The sequence below is a fragment of the Scyliorhinus torazame genome, chromosome 6 (genome assembly GCF_047496885.1).
Source record: "Scyliorhinus torazame isolate Kashiwa2021f chromosome 6, sScyTor2.1, whole genome shotgun sequence".
NCBI classification, from domain to species: Eukaryota; Metazoa; Chordata; class Chondrichthyes; order Carcharhiniformes; family Scyliorhinidae; genus Scyliorhinus; species Scyliorhinus torazame.
Genome location: NC_092712.1, coordinates 94,703,494 through 94,726,479, shown reverse-complemented (window position 1 = coordinate 94,726,479; position 22,986 = coordinate 94,703,494). Strand labels below are relative to the sequence as shown.

Here is a 22,986-nt window from a genome sequence, read left to right as displayed (position 1 = left end):
TGCGAAAGCCATGGATACAAGCCGGGGCGGACATGTATGCATGTACAGGAAGTGGAGAGAATTGGGGCTGGTCAGGGTAAGAGATCTGTACTTGGAAGAGAGGTTTGCCAATATAGAGGAACTTGTTACGGCACTCTAGGCTAGCCGGCGGATGATTCTGGCCAGAGTCCAAACGCAAGGGAATTAACCAATAATTCGTATAAAAATTCCCAAAGTCTTTACCCGTGGCTGCCCAAGAATTTACAGTCACCAGGTTTGTAAGTTGAAACACAATTACCGTTTATTTATAACAGAAATAAAGATCAAATATACAGTAGTTACAACAGAATAACGGCAAGCTAACCTATTACCCCCCCCCCCCCCCCCACACCTTTTACTGTCCCACCCTCTACCCACGCACACAAGGACAAACTGACTTATAAAAGGACAAGACAGACAAACAGAGGGGTGGAAAGGGGTAAAATAATAAGGATTAAGGCAAAAGTAAAATAAGAGCCCTTGCTTTCGATGTTGAATTCTTTGTAGTAGGCTGTCCTCTCAGCACGTTGATTGGCCCGTGTACAGTTGGTGATAGTTTTCTTGCAGCAACATTCATTCAGTACTCACAGGCAGTGGGATTTATTCTGGAGAGATTCTATACCCTTCAACTCGAAGGTCTACCTTTGAGCCTACTCTCTCAAGACTTTTTGGGCGAGATTCTCCGGCCTTGTTGCACTCTCGCTTGAAGCGTAACGAGGCCGGTGAATAACAGGAGAGGCCAGAAACGAGATGCCAGCCGGGCAGCAAACAGTTTGTGATGCAACCGGCCTGCTCCCGTAGGCAAAATCGGGATCTCACCGTAGCGTGGCGAGAAACCAATTCTCACCACCTGGCGGTTCCCAATGGTCTGCACCATGGTGTCGGTGCCCTCAGCGATGCTCTTCAGTGACTGGGACATGCACTGCAATGCCTTGGCAATACCCATCTGTGACTGGAACAAGCTCCGCAGCACCTCGGCCATATCCGCAGAACCTCATCAAGGTTGGCCTGGTGCTGGGTGACATCTTCCAGCGAGGCAGTCATTCTGCCGAGACCATCAGCCATGGCCATCACTGACTATGCGATGCCTTGGACACCTTCACCGAAGTCGTGCGCCAGGCTGTCTTCTGCGGTCGCCACTCTAGCAGTGTTGGCCTCGGTGCCACTCATTGCCGGCACCATTTCCTGCGCCCGTAGCCTATGGGACTCCTCCAAGCTGCTATGGCTTTGGTAGAGCGACGCTGGCAGGTTCCTGCCTCCTCCTCATACACATCAGCAGCAGTGTGGTGCTCACCAGAATGTGCCCTGAAGTATGTCCACTAACATGTCCCACCGAGTGCGTGTATCTGCGCAGGTGGAAGGTGGGGATGACAGCTGTGCCGTGACCACAGTTGCATCCTCAGAGCTCTCATCCAAGGTGTTCTCCTCAGAGTCAAGAGAGGGGCCCACCCGGGATGGGCCAGTGCCATCGGCTGGAGGACCTGCGGAAGAATGGACATGTGGTCAGTGAGACGGAAAGATCAGTCAGTCAGGCAATCACTATTCACATTTGACAGGTCCCCCGGGTGGAGCCCAGTGGTTCCTCACATCTGTGGCGTCCGCCAGCCTCTGCGTGGGTGACCGATCTGTCCTCGACGACCCCAGTCACCTCCAGGCCCCACTCTTCGAAGGAAGTGAGGTTTCCTATGTCTGGCACCCCTCTGCCAGTCTGGGCCCTCTCCCGCCAATTGTGAGAGAGCTTTTCCTGAGGCGACACAGAGACATCATTAGCCACACGCGTGGTTCAGTGGTGGGAGTGGGTGTGTTAAAGATATTTCAATACTGTGCCCGACACGGTGGCACGCTGTTTAGCACTGTTGCCTCACAGCGCCAGGGACCTGGATTCAATTCTGAAATCGGGTGACTGTGTGGAATGGGGTTTGCACGTTCTCTCCATGTCTGCTTGGGCTTTTTCTGGTTTCCTACCACAATCTAAAGATGTGCAGGTTAGGTGAATTGGCCATGTTAATATTGCCCAAAGGTTAGGTGAGGTTACAGGGATTGGGGCGGGAGATTGGGTCTAAGTAGGGTGCTCTATCAGAGCAAAGGGTGATGCGGACTTGATGGGCCGAATGGCCTCCTGCACCGTAGGGATTCTATGAGTTAGTAATAATGTTTGTTTTAATATATCATATCCCTTTTTTTCATGGGTTCACTCCTGGAGCGAGGTATCCTTTCCTCAGCCTTACAAAATTAAAATAAAATATTGGTGTTTTTGTCCAGTATCCTAGCCACGACTGGGGTCCGGTCTGGGAACGTGATAAATCCAAAATCGTGGTTTAGCCTGAGGTTTTTGGGTTATGGAAGATGTCCCAAAGAGGGTGTGAAGAGTTTCCAGAGAGATTTGCAAACATAATTAAGGATCTTCAAATCAATTTGCTAGAATATCTTTTGAGGTGCATTTTCTTAAAGAAGCTCAGTTAACTGTAAAGCTTATTTTTATAGATAAAACCAGGCATGAAGGTCTTGACTCTCGAAGAATTCAGTAATCAGGAGATGAATCAGCACCGGCCAATACTGCTAATTAATGCAAAAAGAACAGATGGGTAAATCTTGTTTCATTTGAGTACTCCCAACTCCATATAAGGTCAAATTGTTATTTAAAATTCAAGAGTGATAACATTTTGGGACTAAATTTTTTTTAGCATTCAAATGAATTGCAGGTGAGTAGAGTAACTCCATCCATATCAGTGATGTGATGTGGGTGTCGCTGGCCACATTTATTGCCCATCTTTAATTGCCCTTGAACTGAGTGGCAGTTAAGAGCCAATCACATTGCTGTGGGTGTGGACCAGGTAAGAACAGCCAACCTCCTTCCCTAAAGGGCATTCGGGAACCAGATGAATTTTTACAACATGCCACGGTCATTATTCGAGATGGTGACACAAGTCATTACCCTGGGTCTCTGGTTTACTAGTGCAATGACAAAAGAGTTATAGAACAAAGAGATCTAGGAGTACAGGTTCATAGCGCCTTGAAAGTGGAGTCACAGGTGGTCAGGGTGGTGAAGAGGCATTTGGCAATTCTTGGACTTAAGGAGTGGAGGTGGGAGCCACACTAGGGGAAAATAATAGAGAAAACAACCCCTCTTTAAAAGAAATGTCCCTTTTTTAAATAGGCCTTAATAGTTGCCCCATGAACTATGCATGGAATGTGGTTTGGTTGCCCAATCCCTCGTGATCAGAATACAACCCATCAGAACACAGCCCAGCCAGCAGCATCATAGGGGTTTCCATCTTGTTCTGCCTGCCCCATTCATGCCTTGAGTTAAGCTAGCCTGTATATGTTTGTAGATGAATACTCTAATGGTGCAATGTGGCAATTTACAGGTTAGTTCCTGAATCCATTAAAAACTCACATAATTGATGTGGCTTGCAAGTCTGAGGAGCCCAGAAAATAGAAAGCAAAATTCTTAAAAGAAAAAAGGAAGTGTAAAATTTGTGTATGTGACATCCCAGAAGAAATACCAGTTAGCTACCAGCTATGACTTCCAGCACTTACCCTGTCAAAGCATCTGTTACCTTGCCATAGGCACCAGATATAAATGTACCCGCCATATGCCTACACTACTTAGGACACCGTCGGGAGAATCAACAAAATAATAGCAGCAGCCTTCTTCCCTGGGGGTTGCAGAGAGCTTAAAAATGTAAAATATATCTTGAAAAGTCCAATCCATTGCCACACCTATACCTCCAACACCACATATGTGACCCTGAAACCCTCTGATGTTCTGGTGTTTCATTTTCCTTGTTTTAAATTCAAACAACATTATATGTGCAACTTTCCTTTAAGAAGAACAGGCTGATTTTAAGAATAGCAGGCTGGCTGAATCACACACCCTTAGCACAACGTTAATTGGCCTCTCTTCAGTGCAGAGGCAGTGGCACAGAGGAAAACAGCGATTTGGAACCTGCCCAGACCCAAGCTTTAATCATGACAGTGATGTGGGTGCATCAAGTTTGCATGCTACCTAGGGCATAGTGATTAGCACTTCTGCCTCACAATGCCGAGGACCCAGGTTTGATCCTAGCCCTGGGTCACTATCTGTGTGGAGTTTGCACTTTCTCCCCGTATCTACATGGGTGTCAGCTCTACAACCAAAGATGTGCAGGGTTGGTGAATTGACCACGTTAAATCGCCCCTTAATTGGACACAAAGAATTGGTTACTCTGAATTTATTTTTAAAACGTTTGCATGCTACTCATATCCACTGGAATTGCAACAGGCAACTTGTGAACAGTGATCTTCCCACCAGAAAGATGAAATGGACAAATTTTTAGAACATCAGAATTGAAAATCGTTTTTGATGGCTAGAAAACTTGCAGGATATAAAACTTTGCCCCATGTCTTAAATGTATTTCCTCAAAATTCTATCAAATTTGGAACTGAATATTGTAGTAACTGCTGCTTTTCCCCCCCTATGTAAATAAAAATGAATGATTTAATGCCTTATTTTGCAGACAGCAGGGGACAGGATTATCAGTTGAAGAAAAACTCTCTGACGCTCCGTCAGTTGTCAGTAATCGGTTCCCTTCTAGCAAATCCTACAGCAAAGAGAAAACATCTAGGTCTGTCTAACTCCTTTTTATGTTACTTTTCTACAGAATGGTCGTGAAATTATATCTTAATCAAAATTTTGAGGTGATAATCTGAGTTCCTCGCATCAAAATCCATAACTGCCAATCTCACATTGTTACCGACAGGAGGGAGGTTAATTTACACAGCACCAATTTCTCCTGTCACACAAAAGGATTTTTTGATTTGCTTCTCACCTTTATATACAGTGATGTATTTCCCAACCCCTCTGTTTTGGTGTGATCCAATTCTCTATTAATAACAGCACAGCAAACTTAAGATAGGATGAATTTGAGGGCTATTTGCGCACACTCAAAACATGAGGAGAGTCACAACGTCGCTGAAGCTAGAAAGAACTGGAAATGGGGTCAGATTTATACTGTAGTGGGGGGATGGAGCAGTGGGGCTGGAAAATAAAGAAGTATAAGTTCATTCTCTCACTCACACTGGCATGTTAAACACAGCCAGCAAGGACAACGGCCATTCCCTGCAGCATTTTCCTTTTTTCTAGGTGGAAATCTCAGTTAGTATATTAGCAAGGACGTTATCCTGTCTGGGATGTATTTAGGTGACCTGGGAATATTCAAATCTGCCCTTATGCAGAAGTCTTTTCGGGTTGGAGTTTGGAATTTCCTCTGTTGGGGATCAGGCATAAGCAAAGCCATTGGTTTCAGAACTATGTCCAACTTCTGTTTAAGTGTTCTCTAAAGGGTCTAGGGGTTTTCCAGGGTAGTTTGCACTCAGTGGATAGATGGTCAAGCAGCTCCAGGCTGTTGCAGGAGAATGCCAGGCACCTCACTCTGTGAGTGCCAGGCCCTTTGATCATAGGGCTGAACTGCTCTTGTCCAGTTTAGCTCCTCCCTGTCTACTTTGGTAATCTGTGTGTTCAGCTGTTTAATCCGAGACGGTGGCTAGGCAGATACCAGGAGATTGGATTGTGTAAATGTTACTTTGGGGGGGGGTACAGTAAGAAGTCTTACAACACCAGGTTAAAGTCCAACAGGTTTGTTTCGAATCACTAGCTTTCGGAAAGCTCTGAAAGCTAGTGATTCGAAACAAACCTGTTGGTCTTTAACCTGGTGTCATAAGACTTATTGTAATCAAAAGAGGGGGTGCAGTTCTTCAAATTTGTGTTGAGCTTCGTTGGAACATTGCAGCATGCTGAGAACAGAAATGATTAATTAAAATGGCAAGCAACCTAAAGCTCAGGTTCATGCTTGTGGACTGAGTGGAAGTATTCCACAAAGCAGTCACCCAATTTGAGTTTTGTGCCCCAATGTAGAGTAGATGGCATTGTTGAGCAACGAATACAGTACACTAAGCTACAGGCAGCACGGTAGCACAGTGGTTAGCACTGTTGCTTCACAGCTCCAGGGTCCCAGGTTTGATTCCCGGCTTGGGTCACTGTATGCGGAGTCTGCACGTTCTCCCCGTGTCTGCGTGGGTATCCTCCGGGTGCTCCGGTTTCCTCCCACATGCCCCGAAAGACGTGCTGTTAGGTAATTTGTACATTCTGAATTCTCCCTCTGTGTACGGAATGTGGCGACTAGGGGCTTTTCACAGTAACTTCATTGTAGTGTTAATGTAAACCTACTTGTGACAATAAAGATTATTATAAAATAAATACAAGTAAATCACTGCTTCACCCGGAAGGGGTATTTGGGACAATGGAGGATGAGGAGAGAGGACGAAAAAGGAAAGGTGCTACATTTCCTGAAGTTGCATGGGAAGATCCGGTGGGAAAGGGACAAGCTATTGGGGGTGATATAGGAGGGACCAGGGTGTTGCGGAGGAAACGGCCCCTTTGGAATGCCGTTGGGTGAGGGGAGGGGTGATTATATTAGTAAACTAGAAAGAGCGCAGAAAAGATTTACTGGGATGGGACTTGATGGTTTGAGTTAAAAGGAGAGGCTGGATAGACTGGGACTTTTTTTCCTGGAGCGTAGGAGGCTTATAGAGGTCTATAAAATAATGAGGGGCATAGATAAGGTAGATAGTCATCATCTTTTCCCAAAGGCAGTGGAGTCTAAAATGAGAGGGCATAGGTTTAAGGTGAGAGGGGAGAGATACAAAAGGGTCCAGAGGGACACTTTTTTCACACAGAGGGCGATGAGTGTCTGGAACGAGCTGCCAGGGGAAGTATTAGAGGAGGGTACAATTTTGCCTTTAAAAAGCATTTAGACAGTTATATGGGAAAGGTGGGTATAGAGGGATGTGGGCCAAATGCGGGCAATTGGGACTAGCTTAAAGGTAAAAACTGGGAGGCATGGTCAAGATGGGCCGAAGGGCCTGTTTTCATGCTGCAAACATGAATACTCCATGAGTGGATGGTATTTTTTAAAAAATTTATTTACGGGATGTGGGCATTACTGGTTAGGCCAGCATTTATTGCCCATCCCTAGCTGCCCTTCAGAAGGTGGTGGTGAGATTACTTCTTGATCACTGCAGTCCTTGAGGTACAGGTACACTCACTGTGCTATTAGGGAGGAAGATCCAGGAGACTTCCGCTTGTGACCATGGAGTGATTGGTCACATAAAGGGCTGTTCCTGTTCAAAGTCACAGAAGAGGGCTCTTTTTACCCAGATCCGGGTGGAATTTTGATGAAAAGGCGTAGGTGAATGTTAGAGGAGTAGTTTACCCCTGGAATGGTATGTCTTCTGATCACCCGACCCGGCAGAAAACAGTGAGAGGTTTGGCTGGAAAGTTGAAACAGTCTTTTGCTTCACAGTCTCTTCCAGCATGCAGGTGGGGGAGGGGCAAGCTGTAAGGCCCCAGATACAGGAACTGATGACTTTTATCAAGGAGGAATTCCATAAACAAAGGAAAGAAATGGATGAGGATCATGCAAAAGCCATTGCAGAAACTGTGGTACCCCTGAAGAGTACTTTGGAGCGGATGGAGAGGTGTTTGGAGGTGCAGGGGTCACAGATTCGGGAGATTGAAGGAGTGATCTCGGACCACAGCGATCGTGTGGTGGCTCTGGAGGCGGAGGTGGGGCTCCTAGGAGACCATTGTAAAACGCTGAGGGCAAAGGTTGAGGAGCAGGAGAATACCTCGAGAAGACAGAACATGCGAATAGTGGGCCTGCCTGAAGGAGTGGAAGGTGTGAGTGCCACGAGGTACGTCTCGAGGATGCTGATGGGATTGGTGGCAGAAGGGTGCTAGATAAGGCACCTGAAGTGGACCGAGCGCATAGGTCTCTGAGGCAAAAGCCTAGAGCTGGGGAGCCACCACGGGCGCTGATCGTGAGACTCCATAAATTTGTGGAGAAAGAGAAAATTCTATGGTGGGCCAGGGAGAAGTGTAGTTGCGACTGAGAGGGAAATAACGTCCGGATTTATCAGGACAGCGGAGCCGAGTTGGCAAAACGGCGGGCAGGTTTCAACAAGGCCAAGGAGGTGTGCTGTACTGGCAGCAAATCAGGTTTGGGATGCTCTACCCGGCGAAATTATGGGTGACGTTCGGAGGCCGGGAGTATTATTTCGAGACCCCAAAAGCGGCCAAAGACTTCATTAAAGAGCATAAACTGGGGGCGAACTGAGTGGACAATGCTTGGGAACCGGGGTGCTGGCACTATGTAATGGTCGGGAGCATGTTTGAAGTTGGTGCAGGGTTTGGGGAATTTTCGCCTTTTTTTGTGGGGGGAGGGGTTTCTGTTCAATGGTGAGATTGTAAGGGGTTGTAGGGGTGAAAGGTTTATGTGGGGATGGATGTTCCCATCCCCCCTCCTGTTTTATGGGACTGTTTGTGTTTAACATCTGTTTGTTTGCTTTTGGAGAAGGCGACCTGGAGTTCAGGAGAAACCCTTGTTTGGGTGGGGGTAAGGCCAGCAGGAGGCCTTCTTCTTTGAGCTGAGCAGTGGGGGGGGGGGTCATTAGGATGTGCCTTTGGGCAGGGGCAGCCGCGCTAGCAGGTTATGCTGGTGAACGGAAGTGAGGTGGTGAGGGAGAAGGCCAAGAGGGGTGGCTGGGGGGAGGGGGGGAAAGGGGAAGTGGGGGGGGGGGGGAGAAGGGGAAGGGGAAAAGTGGGGGTGGGGTGTTCTCCGATGTGGCAGGGGGTGAGAGATGACATGGTCAAGGGCGAAGAAAGGGGCCATCTGGGATGGGCTTGGTACAGAGTCGAATTAAAGGGGCAGGTGTTAAGTGGGGAAGATGACGAACGATAAAGGGGATTGGAGAGGCAAGCCTCCGGTAACGTTGGTAACGTGGAACGTCCGGGGACTGAATGGGCCGGTTAAAAGGTCGCGGGTGTTCGCGCACCTCAGGAGCTTGAAAGTGGGGTTGTCTTTTTGCAGGAGACACACCTCCGTGTGAAGGACCAGGTTAGGTTAAGGAAGGGGTGTGTAATGATCTGTACAACTGTAGATACATCTGCACATACACCAGGGACTACAGACAGATGTAACAATCACTAGAGGGCATCAGAGACGGGTATAAAGGGCCCAGCCCAAGGGAGGATCCGCCTCTTTGAGTAGCACAGGGCTAGTGAGCAGCAGCAGACAGAGACAGCTCAGCTAAGGCAGTTTACCTTAGCTTCACTGGTCATACCTCTTGACTGTGTTATATCTAGTTAAGCTCTGGAAACAGAACAAACCCATTGAATAAAGTATTTGTGTTAACTGGAAGTCTACAATCTATATTCAGACTTGGAGAATAACAGGGTGGGTCGGGCAGGTTTTTCACTCGGGGTTTGATTTGAAATCAAGGGGTGTGGCGATTTTAATGAGCTAAAAAATGGGATTCGTGAGTGCGAAGGAGGTGAGGGATCCAGGTGGGAGATATTTGATTGTGAGTGGCGTATTGGAATTTCCCCAGGTGGAGGAAGCAAAGAGGAAGGCGTTGGAGGAGCCCCTGGGGCTGAGGGAAGGTGCTGGATAGTATCAGGGGTATGAAGTCGGGGAAGGCCCCTGGACCGGATGGGTACCCGGCAGAATTTTATTCAGGAATTTGCGGCGGACCTGGCACCACATCTGTTGGGGGCGTTTAATGAAGCACTGAAGAAGGGGGAGTTTCCAGAGACAATGAAGCAGGCAGTAATCACATTAATCCCCCAAAAAGGGAAGGATCCGGTGGAATGTGGGTCGTATAGACCCATAGCACGATTGAACACGGATATGAAAGTATTGGCTAAGTTGTTGGCAGGGAGGATGGAAGATTGTGTCCCGGGGGTGGTTGCAGAAGATCAAACAGGCTTCGTGAAGGGCAGCAGATCATGAGTAATATAAGACGGCTGTTGAATATGGTGACGAATCCGTCGAGAGCTCTGGAACCGGAGGTGGTGGTGCCCATGGACGCGGAGAAAGCATTTGATTGGGTGGAGTGGCGGTACTTGTTCGATGTTTTGGGAAGGTTTGAGTTTGGCCCGAGATTTGTGGCATGGGTGCGGTTGCTGTATGTGGCGCCAAGAGCGAGGGTGAGGACGAATGATATGAGCTCACAAAGCTTTGACTTACACAGGGGTACGAGGCAGGGGTGCCCGCTGTCGCCGCTGCTGTTTGCGCTGACCATAGAGCCATTGGCCTTGATCTTTAAGTCATCTTTGTCTACAGGAGTAGTGCCAAGGGGTAGTGAGTTCAGGTATCTATAGGTTAGGGACTTTGCACAAAAGGTCTGGAAGGGGTTCCCTAGATTGCAGGGATACACCCTGCTGGAGCGCTGCTGCTTCCGGATGTGGAAAGGGAGGGAAGAATTGGAGATATATATATAAGTGGCTGGGGGATCAGGGAGGCGAGCGGATGGTGAAGATCAAGGAGAAATGGGAAGTGGAGTTGGGAGGAGAGATCAATTGGGGAGTATGGAGTGAGGTATTGCGTAGGGTAAATGGGACCTCCTCTTGTGCAAGGATGAGCCTGATACAGTTTAAGGTGGTGCACAGGGTGCATGTGACTCGGGCGAGAATGAGTGGGTTCTTTCAGGGGGTAGCAGATGAGTATGAGAGGTGTGGGTGGAGGCCAGCGAATCATGCGCACAGGTTTTGGGGTTGTGAAAAATTGGGAAGATTCTGGGCGGGAGTGTTCGTGGTCTTAGCCAGGATAGTGGGGGAGGAAGTGGACCCGCACCCTTTGGTGGCGATATTTGGGGTTTCAGAGAACCCGGGGCTCATGGAGAGGAGGAAGGCCGATGTCTTTGCCTTCGCCTCTCTGATTGCACGGCGACAATTTTTGCTGGAGTGGCGGTCGGCATCACCACCGGGGGTAGCAGCATGGCTGGGTGACCTGTACGACTTCCTGCGGTTAGAGAAGATAAAGTATGAGTTAAGGGCTCAGCAGGGGAGTTTGAGAAAAGGTGGGGGATGCTTGTGACAGTGTTTGAGAAGCTGTTTGTCGCAGCGGGGGTGGGTGATGGTGACTTGGAGGGGAATCTCCAGGTGGTAGGGCTCCCAGGTATCTGCTACTCTTGTCCTTCTAGATTGTAGTGGTCATGGGTTTAAAAGGTGATGTCTAAGGAACCTTGGTGAGTTACTGCACTGCACCTTGTAGATTGTACACACGGCTGCCAGTGTTCATCGGTGGTGGAGGGTTTGAAAGTTTGTGGAAGGAGGAGCAATCAAGTAGGCTGCTTTGTCCTGGATGGTGTCAAGCTTCTTGAGTGTTATTGGAGCTGCACTCATCCAGGTAAGTGAAGAGTATTCCATTACACTCCTGACTTGTGCCTTGTAGATGGATGGACAGGCTTTGGGGGGGTCAGGAGGTGAGTTACTTGCCGTAGGATTCCTAGCCTTTGACCTGCCCTGGCAGCCACAGTATTAATATGGCCAGTCTGGTTAAGTTTCTGAATATGCTGAAGGTGGTGGAAATGGTGGAGGATGATCCTTTGAATGTGGAGGCTGTTGGGGTGGAAAGTGAGGACAAGGGCATTGCTGTCATGGATCATAGAATTTACAGTGCAGTTTCAGTCATGATTTTCAGAGGGAGGGTAAGAAATGAGAGTAGAAATGCCAGAAATGGGTTGGACATGGTTGAGAGCTCTGTCAGCGACAGTTTTGGGGGCGTGGGAATTGGAACTGGAATTGGAACCGGATTTGGAGTTCCGAAGAAGAGTCATGTTGGACTCAAAACATTCTGTTCCTCTCCACAGATGCTGCCAAATCTGATGAGTTTTTCCAGCATTTTCTGTTTTTATTTCAGATTACCAACATCCGCAGAATGTTACTTCTATATAATTAAGATCCATGTGGGTACACATGGCTTTTATTTGTTGAAGCCCTTTTTTTATTTGATTACACCTTTGTGAGTGCCCGAGGAGGTTTTTCTACCAGAATGGTGCCATATGAATAAAAGTTGTTGTTCATCTTCTTACCAATGCTTGTTTCAGGCCCTTTAAATTCAGCCATGGCATTTTGTGAATTATTGTTTCTGCGTGTGCGTATTTAATCATAAGCACAGAACAGCAACTATATACCACATTGTGAGGTGTTAATCCATGACTGTGTTTCCCACTTGAATGTTGGCAGGGATGAATAATAGATTTAGGCATAATTTTAGCAGCTAAAAGTATTTTCTTGAATAAGACACACGACTGAACTAACACCATTGTTCAAATAAAAATCAAGATTTAATTGTGGCTAAAGTGCACTACCATACATCTTTCAAACAAGTGATCATTTTAAATTGAGAAAATTCACTGGATAAATGAGTGCTTTTTGATTATTTAGTTTGTGAAGTATAGCAAAGTGATTAAAATTTGAATTTACTGTTCAGAAAAACAATTGAACTTACAAATCAGAGTTCCTTTAAACTTGATGTTCTCATGATATAATCATCAGGAAACCAAAATGTGCACTCCTTCACAATCTTCATCTTCCATATTATGATTGAAAGCAATTTTAACCATCTACTTTCTTATGCTTCCAAGCTAATTGCACAGCCACAGGTGGAAGTGAGAGTGCCAGTGAGGTGCATAGATGGCACACCAAACCGTGTCTGTCCAATAATTATTCAAATATACGGACACTGAATATTTTTCAGAGAGATGGAAACATTTGAAAAGGACATGTATTTGTCATTGGCATAAGAAATATTTTCCCTGGTGTTTGCTATAGAAATGCTAACCTGACATTTTTAACCTGATATTGTTTTATCATATGTTTTCAATTGAAACAAAATCTAGACACTTTGGTAACAATGTACAAAACTATAGCTGCCAATTGTCCATGATTCAAGCATACTTTTTATTTTTGAATTGCTTGCCTCTGGACTGTAGAAGTCATTGCCCTAACAATGTTTTACTCAGACATCAATCAATGCAGGTGATGGTTAGCTCAGTTGACTGGCCGGCTGGTCGTGTTGTGGAGTGATGACAACAGCGCGAGTTTAATTCCCGTACGTGCCCCTCACCTGAGGTGTGGTGACCTTCAGGTTAAACCACCACCAGTCAGCTCTCCAAGGAGAGGGCAGCCTATGGTCCTCTGACACTGTGGCAACATTTACCCCCTCACATTCTCCTTATCAAAGCCTCAAACAAGACAGTTAATGTATGGTTTTCCCTGAACAAATCTGTGTTGACTTCCTTAATCAATTCGCATTTGCCAAAGTGAGTGTTAATTTTGTCCAGGATTATCGCTTCTAAATGTTTCCCCACACAAGGTTAATCTGACTGACCGGTAGATGCTGGGTTTATCCTTGCATCATTTTTTGAACAAGGGGACAACATTTGCCATTCTCCAGTCCGCAATTTGCCCTCTTGCTTCCATCAGTGTCCTTGGATGTATTTATGAACATACATCCAAACGTATGAAATAGGAGCAGAGTAGGCTATTCAGACTCTCAAGCCAGCTGTGCCATTCAACAAGGCTTATCTGTTTGTGTTTTGAGTTCTATATTCCCATCTACTCACAATAACCTTTGATTCTCTTGCCGAACAAAAATATATTTATCTCTGTCTTGAAAATATTCAGTGACTCCGCTTCCACTGACTTCAGAGATAGAGAGTTCCAAAGTTGCACATCCCTCTGAGAGAAAATATTTCTCCTAATCTCTGTCATAACATAACATAAGAACTAGGAGCAGGGGAAGGCAATTCAGCCCCTCAAGCCTATTCAGTACGATCATGGCTGATCTCCTCTTGGCCTCACCTCGGCTTTCCTGTCTGTTCTCCATAACCCTTCAACCCATTATCGATTAAAAATCTCCTCAAATTTACTCACTGTCCCGGCATCCAACGCACTCTGGAGGTGAATTCCACAAATTCACAACCCTTTAAGAGAAGTAATTTCTCCACATCTTTGTTTTGAATCTGCTGCCTCTTATCCTGAAACTATTACCTCTCGTTCTAGATTGCCCCACAAGAGCAATATGTTTTATCATCTTATATATCTCAATTAGATCTCCTCTCATTCTCCCCGTATTTGCGTGGGTTTCGCCCCCACAACCCAAAGATGTGCAGGCTAGGTGGATTGGCCACGCTAAATTGCCCCTTAATTGGGAAAAATGAATTGGGTACTCTAAATTTACTTTTTAAAAAATTAGATCTCCTCTCATTCTTCTAAATTCATAGAACATAGAACATTACAGCGCAGTACAGGCCCTTCGGCCCTCGATGTTGCGCCGACCTATGAAACCACTCTAAAGCCCATCTACACTATTCCCTTATTGTCCATATGTCTATCCAATGACCATTTGAATGTCCTTAGTGTTGGCGAGTCCACTACTGTTGCAGGCAGGGCATTCCACGCCCTTACTACTCTCTGAGTAAAGAACCTACCTCTGACATCTGTCTTATATCTATCGCCCCTCAATTTAAAGGTATGTCCCCTCGTGCTAGACATCACCATCCGAGAAAAAAGGCTCTCACTGTCCACCCTATCCAATCCTCTGATTACCTTGTATGCCTCAATTAAGTCACCTCTTAACCTTCTTCTCTCTAACGAAAACAGCCTTAAGTCCCTCAGCCTTTCCTCATAAGATCTTCCCTCCATACCAGGCAACATTCTGGTAAATCTCCTCTGCACCCTTTCCAATGCTTCCACATCCTTCCTATAATGCGGCGACCAGAATTGCACGCAATACTCCAAATGCGGCCGCACCAGAGTGTTGTATAGCTGCAACATGACCTCATGGCTCCTAAACTCAATCCCTCTACCAATAAAAGCTAACACACCGTATGGCTTCTTAACAACCCTCTCAACCTGGGTGGCAACTTTCAGGGATCTATGTACATGGACACTGAGATCTTTCTGCTCATCCACACTGCCAAGAATCTTACCATTAGCCCAATACTCAGTCTTCCTGTTATTCCTTCCAAAATGAATCACCTCACACTTTTCTGCATTAAACTCCATTTGCCACCTCTCAGCCCAGCGCTGCAGCTTATCTATGTACCTCTGTAACTTGTAACATCCTTCCGCACTGTCCACAACTCCACCGACTTTAGTGTCATCTGCAAATTTACTCACGCATCCTTCTACGCCCTCCAGGTCATTTATAAAAATGACAAACAGCAGTGGCCCCAAAACAGATCCTTGTGGTACTCCACTTGTGACTGTACTCCATTCTGAACATTTCCCATCAACCACCACCCTCTGTCTTCTTTCAGCTAGCCAATTTCTGATCCACATCTCTAAATCACCCTCAATCCCCAGCCTCCGTATTTTTTGCAATAGCCTACCGTGGGGAACCTTATCAAATGCTTTACTGAAATCCATATACACCACATCAACTGCTTTACCCTCATCCACCTGTTTGGTCACCTTCTCAAAGAACTCAATAAGGTTTGTGAGGCACGACCTACCCTTCACAAAACCGTGTTGACTATCTCTAATCAAATTATTCCTTTCCAGATGATTATAAATCCTATCTCTTATAAACCTTTCCAAGATTTTTCCCACAACAGAAGTAAAGCTCACTGGTCTATAGTTACCGGGGTTATCTCTACTCCCCTTCTTGAACAAGGGGACAACATTTGCTATCCTCCAATCTTCTGGCACCACTCCTGTGGACAAAGATGACTTAAAGATCAAGGCCAAAGTCTCAGCAATCTCCTCCCAGGATAAATCCCATCCGGCACAAGTGACTTATCTATTTTCACACTTTCCAGAATTGCTAACACCTCCTCCTTATGAACCTCAAGCCCTTCTAGTCTAGTAGCCTGAATCTCAGTATTCTCCGCGACAACATTGTCTTTTTCCTGTGTGAATACTGACGAAAAATATTCATTTAGCACCTCTCCTATCTCTTCGGACTCCAAGCACAACTTCCCACTACTGTCCTTGACTGGCCCTACTCTTACCCTACTCATTCTTTTATTCCTGACATATCTATAGAAAGCTTTAGGGTTATCCTTGATCCTACCGGCCAAAGACTTCTCATGTCCCCTCCTGGCTCTTCTTAGCTCTCTCTTTAGGTCCTTCCTAGCTAACTTGTAACTCTCGAGCGCCCCAACTGAACCTTCATGTCTCATCTTTACTTAAGTCTCCTTCTTCCTCTTGACAAGTGTTTCGACTGCTTTAGTAACCAACGGTTCCCTCACTCGACCACTTCCTCCCTGCCTGACAGGTACATACTTATCAAGGACACGCAGTAGCTGTTCCTTGAACAAGCTCCACATTTCCATTGTGCCCATCCCCTGCAGTTTTCCTCTCCATCCGATGTATCCTAAGTCTTGCCTCATCGCATCATAATTGCCTTTCCCCCAGATATAACTCTTGCCCTGCGGTATATACCTATCCCTTTCCATCACTAAAGTAAACGTAATCGAATTGTGGTCACTATCACCAAAGTGCTCACCTACCTCCAAATCTAACACCTGTCCTGGTTCATTACCCGGTACCAAATCCAATACGGCCTCGCCTCTCGTTGGCCTATCTACATACTGTGTCAGGAAACCCTCCTGCACACATTGGACAAAAACGGACCCATCTAATGTACTCGAACTATAGCGTTTCCAGTCAATATTTGGACAGTTAAAGTCCCCATAACAACTACCCTGTTGCTTTTGCTCCTATCCAGAATCATCTTTGCAATCCTCTCCTCTACATCTCTGGAACTTTTCAGAGGCCTATAGAAAACCCCTAACAGGGTGACCTCTCCTTTCCTGTTTCTAACCTCAGCCCATACTACCTCAGTAGACAAGTCCTCATCAAACGACCTTTCTGCCACCGTAATACTGTCCTTGACTAACAATGCCGCCCCTCCCCCTCTTTTACCACCTTCCCTGAGCTTACTGAAATATCTAAATCCCGGCACCTGCAACAACCATTCCTGTCCCTGCTCTATCCATGTCTCCGAAATGGCCACAACATCGAAGTCCCAGGTACCAACCCATGCCGCAAGTTCACCCACCATATTCCGGATGCTCCTGGCATTGAAGAAGACACACTTTAAACCACCTTCCTACCTGCCGGTACACTCCTGCAACTTTGAAACCCTACTCATGACCTCACTACTCTCAAACTCCTGTATACTGGAGCTACAATTCCGCTTCCCAAGCCCCTGCTGAACTAGTTTAAACCCTCCCGAAGAGCATTAGCAAATTTCTCCCCCAGAATATTGGTACCCCTCTGGTCCAGGTGCAGACCATCCCGTTTGTAGAGGTCCCACCGACCCCAGAATGAGCCCCAATTATCCAGAAATCTGAAACCCTCCCTCCTGCACCATCCCTGTAGCTACGTGTTCAACTCCTCTCTCTCCCTATTCCTCGTCTTGCTATCACGTGGCACGGGTAACAACCCAGAGATAATAACTCTGTTTGCCCTAGATCTAAGTTTCCACCCTAGCTCCCTGAATTCCTGCCTTACATCCCCATCCCTTTTCCTACCTATGTCGTTGGTACCTATGTGGACCACGACTTGGGGCTGCTCCCCCTCCCCCTTAAGGATCCCCAAAACACGATCCGAGACATTGCGCACCCTGGCACCTGGGAGGTAACGCACCAACCGTGAGTCTCTCTCGTTCCCACAGAATCTCCTATCTATCCCCCTAACTATGGAGTCTCCTCTCCCCCCTTCCCTTCTGAGCAACAGGGACAGACTCTGTGCCAGAGACCTGTACCCCATGGCTTAACCCTGGTAAGTCCCCCCCACCCCCCACCTCCCCCCCCCCCCCCCCCCCAACAGTATCCAAAGCGGTATACTTGTTACTAAGGGGAACGGCCACAGAGGATCCCTGTATTGACTGCTTCCTCCCAGCCCCTCTCACCGTCACCCATCTATCTTTATTCTTCGGAGTAACTACATCCCTGAAGCTTCTATCTATGACCACCTCTGCCTCCCGAATGATCCGAAGTTCATCCAACTCCAGCTCCAGTTCCCTAACGCGGTTTCTGAGGAGCTGGAGATGGGTGCACTTCCCACAGATGAAATCAGCAGGGACACTGACGGCGTCCCTCACCTCAAACATTCTGCAGGAGGAACATTGCACTACCTTCCCTGTCATCCCCCTAGATAAAAAAACAGAAAGAAAGAGCTTACCTGTTATTCACTCCCCTTCTCAGCAAGCACTCACTCAGCAACCTCTGCATGATAACACCTGAGGGAAAATAAATAAAAACTACTTACCAGTCACCAGCCAATCCTTTACCTGCAGGCTGTGACTTCACGGTTCAACTTTCCACTTCTACCTGCCCTCGAGCCTTCCCCTTGATCTTTACAGCGGTTGTTTTTTTTTTGGTGAGAGGAGGGGGTAGGGAGGGAAACACTGAAGAAGTGTTTTGGGTTTAAGTGTCACTTGACAAGAGCTCCTCCACAAACCACCTCCAAGTTAGAGTGAGCACATGGATGTATGTAAATTTCCCCTGCAGCGGCCAATCAGCAGCTCCGCTCTACTGCCCTCTGCTGGATCAAGAAAGTAAAGGCCTAAACTGCTCAATGCCTCTTCATTAGACAAACCCTGTCAGCGGGATTCTCCGTTCCTGAGACTTAAGTGTTGACGCCGGGGCAGGATTTGTGGACTTCCACGCGAGCAAACCTGGTGTCGTATCTGGACCGATTCAACGACTGTTAAAGGGCTAGCACCAGCGCCACGTGGAACACAATCGATTCCAATAAAAGACCGTGCCGGATTCACGATTGACACTCAGGAGGCTGACAAGCTGCAGCCGCATATGCACACTTCATTCCCCACACTCCAACCCAGCCAACAAGATGGTACTAGTTGTGATGGAGCGCACCAATGTGGCTGGTGGGTCGGCTGGGGCCAGAGGGCACCAAGGGAGTGGTGTGGGGGACACCCATATGACCCGTGGCCCTAAGTTCAGAGTGGGCAGTCAACAGCGTGCGCAGTTGCACGGCTGCCTTGTAGGCTGTGGCAATGGTGTTCCATGCACGTCCACCCCGACCCCACAGCCCACCTCGTGGCCAACCCCTGCTACCCACCCTGGCCCTGGCAAGAAGCCGCTCAACCAGCAGCACAACTGTCAGCAAACTATAGCTTTGTTGGACACTTTCCGTACCCCCTATCTCTCCCTCAGTAGTCACGGTGCCTGTTTCACGATTTTTAAAAGCACAAGTGAAACTCGCCATCGGGAATTTGGCCAATTGGAGGCAGAGAATCGCGGAGGCCCTGAGAATACCGGGTCAGACCCGCTGTAGAAATCTACCATGCGGTTTAAGTGTAGTCTCGTATACACTTTGAACTCAGTAGAAATTTGAGTTACACTTCTCAGATGCAAAATAAAATCTTTTATTGTGTCTATTGATTATAATTGAGAGTCTTGAGACCTTCTTGTGGTTATAAATCAAATGTTCTCTGCGCCTCCTCACTCTGCCCCTCCCTCACTCTGCCCCTCCCTCACTCTGCCCCTCCCTCACTCAGTGCCCCCTCACCCTGCCCCTCCCTCACTCAGTGCCCCCCTCACTTTCCCCCTCCCTCACTCAGTGCCCCCCTCACTCTGTCCCTCCCTCACTCTGTCCCTCCCTCACTCTGTCCCTCCCTCACTCTGCCCCTCCCTCACTCTGCCCCTCCCTCACTCTGTCCCTCCCTCACTCTGCCCGTCCCTCACTCTGCCCGTCCCTCACTCTGCCCGTCCCTCACTCTGCCCGTCCCTCACTCTGCCCCTCCCTCACTCCACCCCTCACTCAGTGCCCCCCTCACTCTGCCCCCTCACTTTGCCCCCTCACTCTGCCCCCCTCACTCTGCCCCCCTTACTCTGCCCCCTCACTCTGCCCCTCCCTCACTCTGCCCCCCTCACTCAGTGCCCCCCTCACTCTGCCCCTCCCTCACTCTGCCCCTCCCTCACTCTGCCCCTCCCTCACTCTGCCCCTCCCTCACTCTGCCCCTCCCTCACTCTGCCCCTCCCTCACTCTGCCCCTCCCTCACTCTGCCCCTCCCTCACTCTGCCCCTCCCTCACTCTGCCCCCCTCACTCTGCCCCTCCCTCACTCTGCCCCCCTTACTCTGCCTCCCTCACTCTGCACCTCCCTCACTCTGCCCCTCCCTCACTCTGCCCCTCCCTCACTCTGCCCCCTCCCTCAGTGCCCCCCTCACTCTGCCCCTCCCTCACTCTGCCCCTCCCTCACTCTGCCCCTCCTCACTCTGCCCCTCCTCACTCTGCCCCTCCTCACTCTGCCCCTCCTCACTCTGCCCCTCCTCACTCTGCCCCTCCTCACTCTGCCCCTCCTCACTCTGCCCCTCCTCACTCTGCCCCTCCTCACTCTGCCCCTCCCTCACTCTGCCCCTCCCTCACTCTGCCCCCCCACTCTGCCCCTCCCTCACTCTGACCCCCTCACTCTGCCCCCCTCACTCTGACCCCCTCACTCTGCCCCCTCACTCTGCCCCCTCACTCTGCCCCCTCACTCTGCCCCTCCCTCACTCTGCCCCTCCCTCACTCTGCCCCTCCCTCACTCTGCCCCTCCCTCACACTGCCCCTCCCTCACACTGCCCCTCCCTCTCTCTGCCCCCCCCTCACTCTGCCCCCCCCTCACTCTGCCCCCCCCTCACTCTGCCCCTCCCTCACTCTGCCCCTCCCTCACTCTGCCCCTCCCTCACTCTGCCCCTCCCTCACTCTGCCCCTCCCTCACTCTGCCCCTCCCTCACTCTGCCCCTCCCTCACTCTGCCCCTCCCTCACTCTGCCCCTCCCTCACTCTGCCCCTCCCTCACTCTGCCCCTCCCTCACTCTGCCCCTCCCTCACTCTGCCCCTCCCTCACTCTGCCCCTCCCTCACTCTGCCCCGCCCTCACTCTGCGCCCCCTCATTCTGCCCCTCCCTCACTCAGCGCCTCCTCGCTCTGCTCCTCCTTGAAAAAAAAATCAAATGTTCTCAATAAGCCCTGCCAGTAGAAGACTTAAAAAGATATAATCGGCTTAGTAGTTTACAAACAGAATTAATTTTCAAAATACAGTAATGGTTTCTTGCTCAAAGCAAAACAGCTTGCACAGACTTTAAGAGTTAGAGTGGAAATATGAAAATACGAAATAAGGATAGCAAATAGTTAGAACAAAGAACAAAGAAATGTACAGCACAGGAACAGGCCCTTCGGCCCTCCAAGCCCGTGCCGACCATGCTGCCCGACTAAACTACAATCTTCTACACTTCCTGGGTCCGTATCCCTCTATTCCCATCCTATTCATGTATTTGTCAAGATGCCCCTTAAATGTCACTATCGTCCCTGCTTCCACCACCTCCTCCGGTAGCGAGTTCCAGGCACCCACTACCCTCTGCGTAAAAAACTTGCCTCGTACATCTACTCTAAACCTTGCCCCTCTCACCTTAAACCTATGCCCCCTAGTAATTGACCCCTCTACCCTGGGGAAAAGCCTCTGACTATCCACTCTGTCTATGCCCCTCATAATTTTGTATACCTCTATCAGGTCTCCCCTCAACCTCCTTCGTTCCAGTGAGAAGAAACCGAGTTTATTCAACCGCTCCTCATAGCTAATGCCCTCCATACCAGGCAACATTCTGGTAAATCTCTTCTGTACCCTCTCTAAAGCCTCCACATCCTTCTGGTAGTGTGGCGACCAGAATTGAACACTATACTCCAAGTGTGGCCTAACTAAGGTTCTATACAGCTGCAACATGACTTGCCAATTCTTATACTCAATGCCCCGGTCAATGAAGGCAAGCATGCCGTATGCCTTCTTGACTACCTTCTCCACCTGTGTTGCCCCTTTCAATGACCTGTGTACCTGTACTCCTAGATCTCTTTGACTTTCAATACTCTTGAGGGTTCTACCATTCACTGTATATTCCCTACCTGCATTAGACCTTCCAAAATGCATTACCTCACATTTGTCCGGATTAAACTCCATCTGCCATCTCTGCCCAAGTCTCCAAACAATCTAAATCCTGCTGTATCCTCTGACAGTCCTCATCGCTATCCGCAATTCCACCAACCTTTGTGTCGTCTGCAAACTTACTAATCAGACCAGTTACATTTTCCTCCAAATCATTTATGTATACTACAAAGAGCAAAGGTCCCAGCACTGATCCCTGTGGAACACCACTGGTCACAGCCCTCCAATGAGAAAAGCATCCTTCCATTGCTACTCTCTGCCTTCTATGGCCTAGCCAGTTCTGTATCCACCTTGCCAGCTCACCCCTGATCCCGTGTGACTTCACCTTTTGTACTAGTCTACCATGAGGGACCTTGTCAAAGGCCTTACTGAAGTCCATATAGACAACATCCACTGCCCCACCTGCATCAATCATCTTAGTGACCTCCTCGAAAAACTCTATCAAGTTAGTGAGACACGACCTCCTCTTCACAAAACCGTGCTGCCTCTCACTAATACGTCCATTTGCTTCCAAATGGGAGTAGATCCTGTCTCGAAGAATTCTCTCCAGTAATTTCCCTACCACTGAAGTAAAGCTCACCGGCCTGTAGTTCCCGGGATTATCCTTGCTACCCTTCTTAAACAGAGGAACAACATTGGCTATTCTCCAGTCCTCCGGGACATCCCCTGAAGACAGCGAGGATCCAAAGATTTCTGTCAAGGCCTCAGCAATTTCCTCTCCAGCCTCCTTCAGTATTCTGGGGTAGATTCCATCAGGCCCTGGGGACTTATCTACCTTAATATTTTTTAAGACACCCAACACCTCGTCTTTTTGGATCTCAATGTGACCCAGGCTATCTACACACCCTTCTCCAGACTCAACATCTACCAATTTCTTCTCTTTGGTGAATACTGATGCAAAGTATTCATTTAGTACCTCGCCCATTTCCTCTGGCTCCACACATAGATTCCCTTGCCTATCCTTCAGTGGGCCAACCCTTTCCCTGGCTACCCTCTTGCTTTTTATGTATGTGTAAAAAGCCTTGGGATTTTCCTTAACCCTATTTGCCAATGACTTTTCGTGACCCCTTCTAGCCCTCCTGACTCCTTGCTTAAGTTCCTTCCTACTTTCCTTATATTCCACACAGGCTTCGTCTGTTCCCAGCCTTTTAGCCCTGACAAATGCCTCCTTTTTCTTTTTGACGAGG

The 22,986-nt window shown here is 48.2% G+C and overlaps 1 protein-coding gene across 7 annotated transcripts in view; it reads left to right on the top strand.

The window, feature by feature from the left end:
- armc3 (armadillo repeat containing 3) overlaps positions 1–22,986 on the top strand; it is a 212,604-nt gene that overhangs the window by 163,989 nt on the left and 25,629 nt on the right. For all 7 annotated transcript variants that reach the window (XM_072508495.1, XM_072508496.1, XM_072508498.1 and 4 more), the window contains 2 exons: positions 2,503–2,603; positions 4,518–4,625. In XM_072508495.1, coding sequence (XP_072364596.1) covers positions 2,503–2,603; positions 4,518–4,625 — 209 coding nt within the window. The remainder of the gene's footprint in view (positions 1–2,502; positions 2,604–4,517; positions 4,626–22,986) is intronic.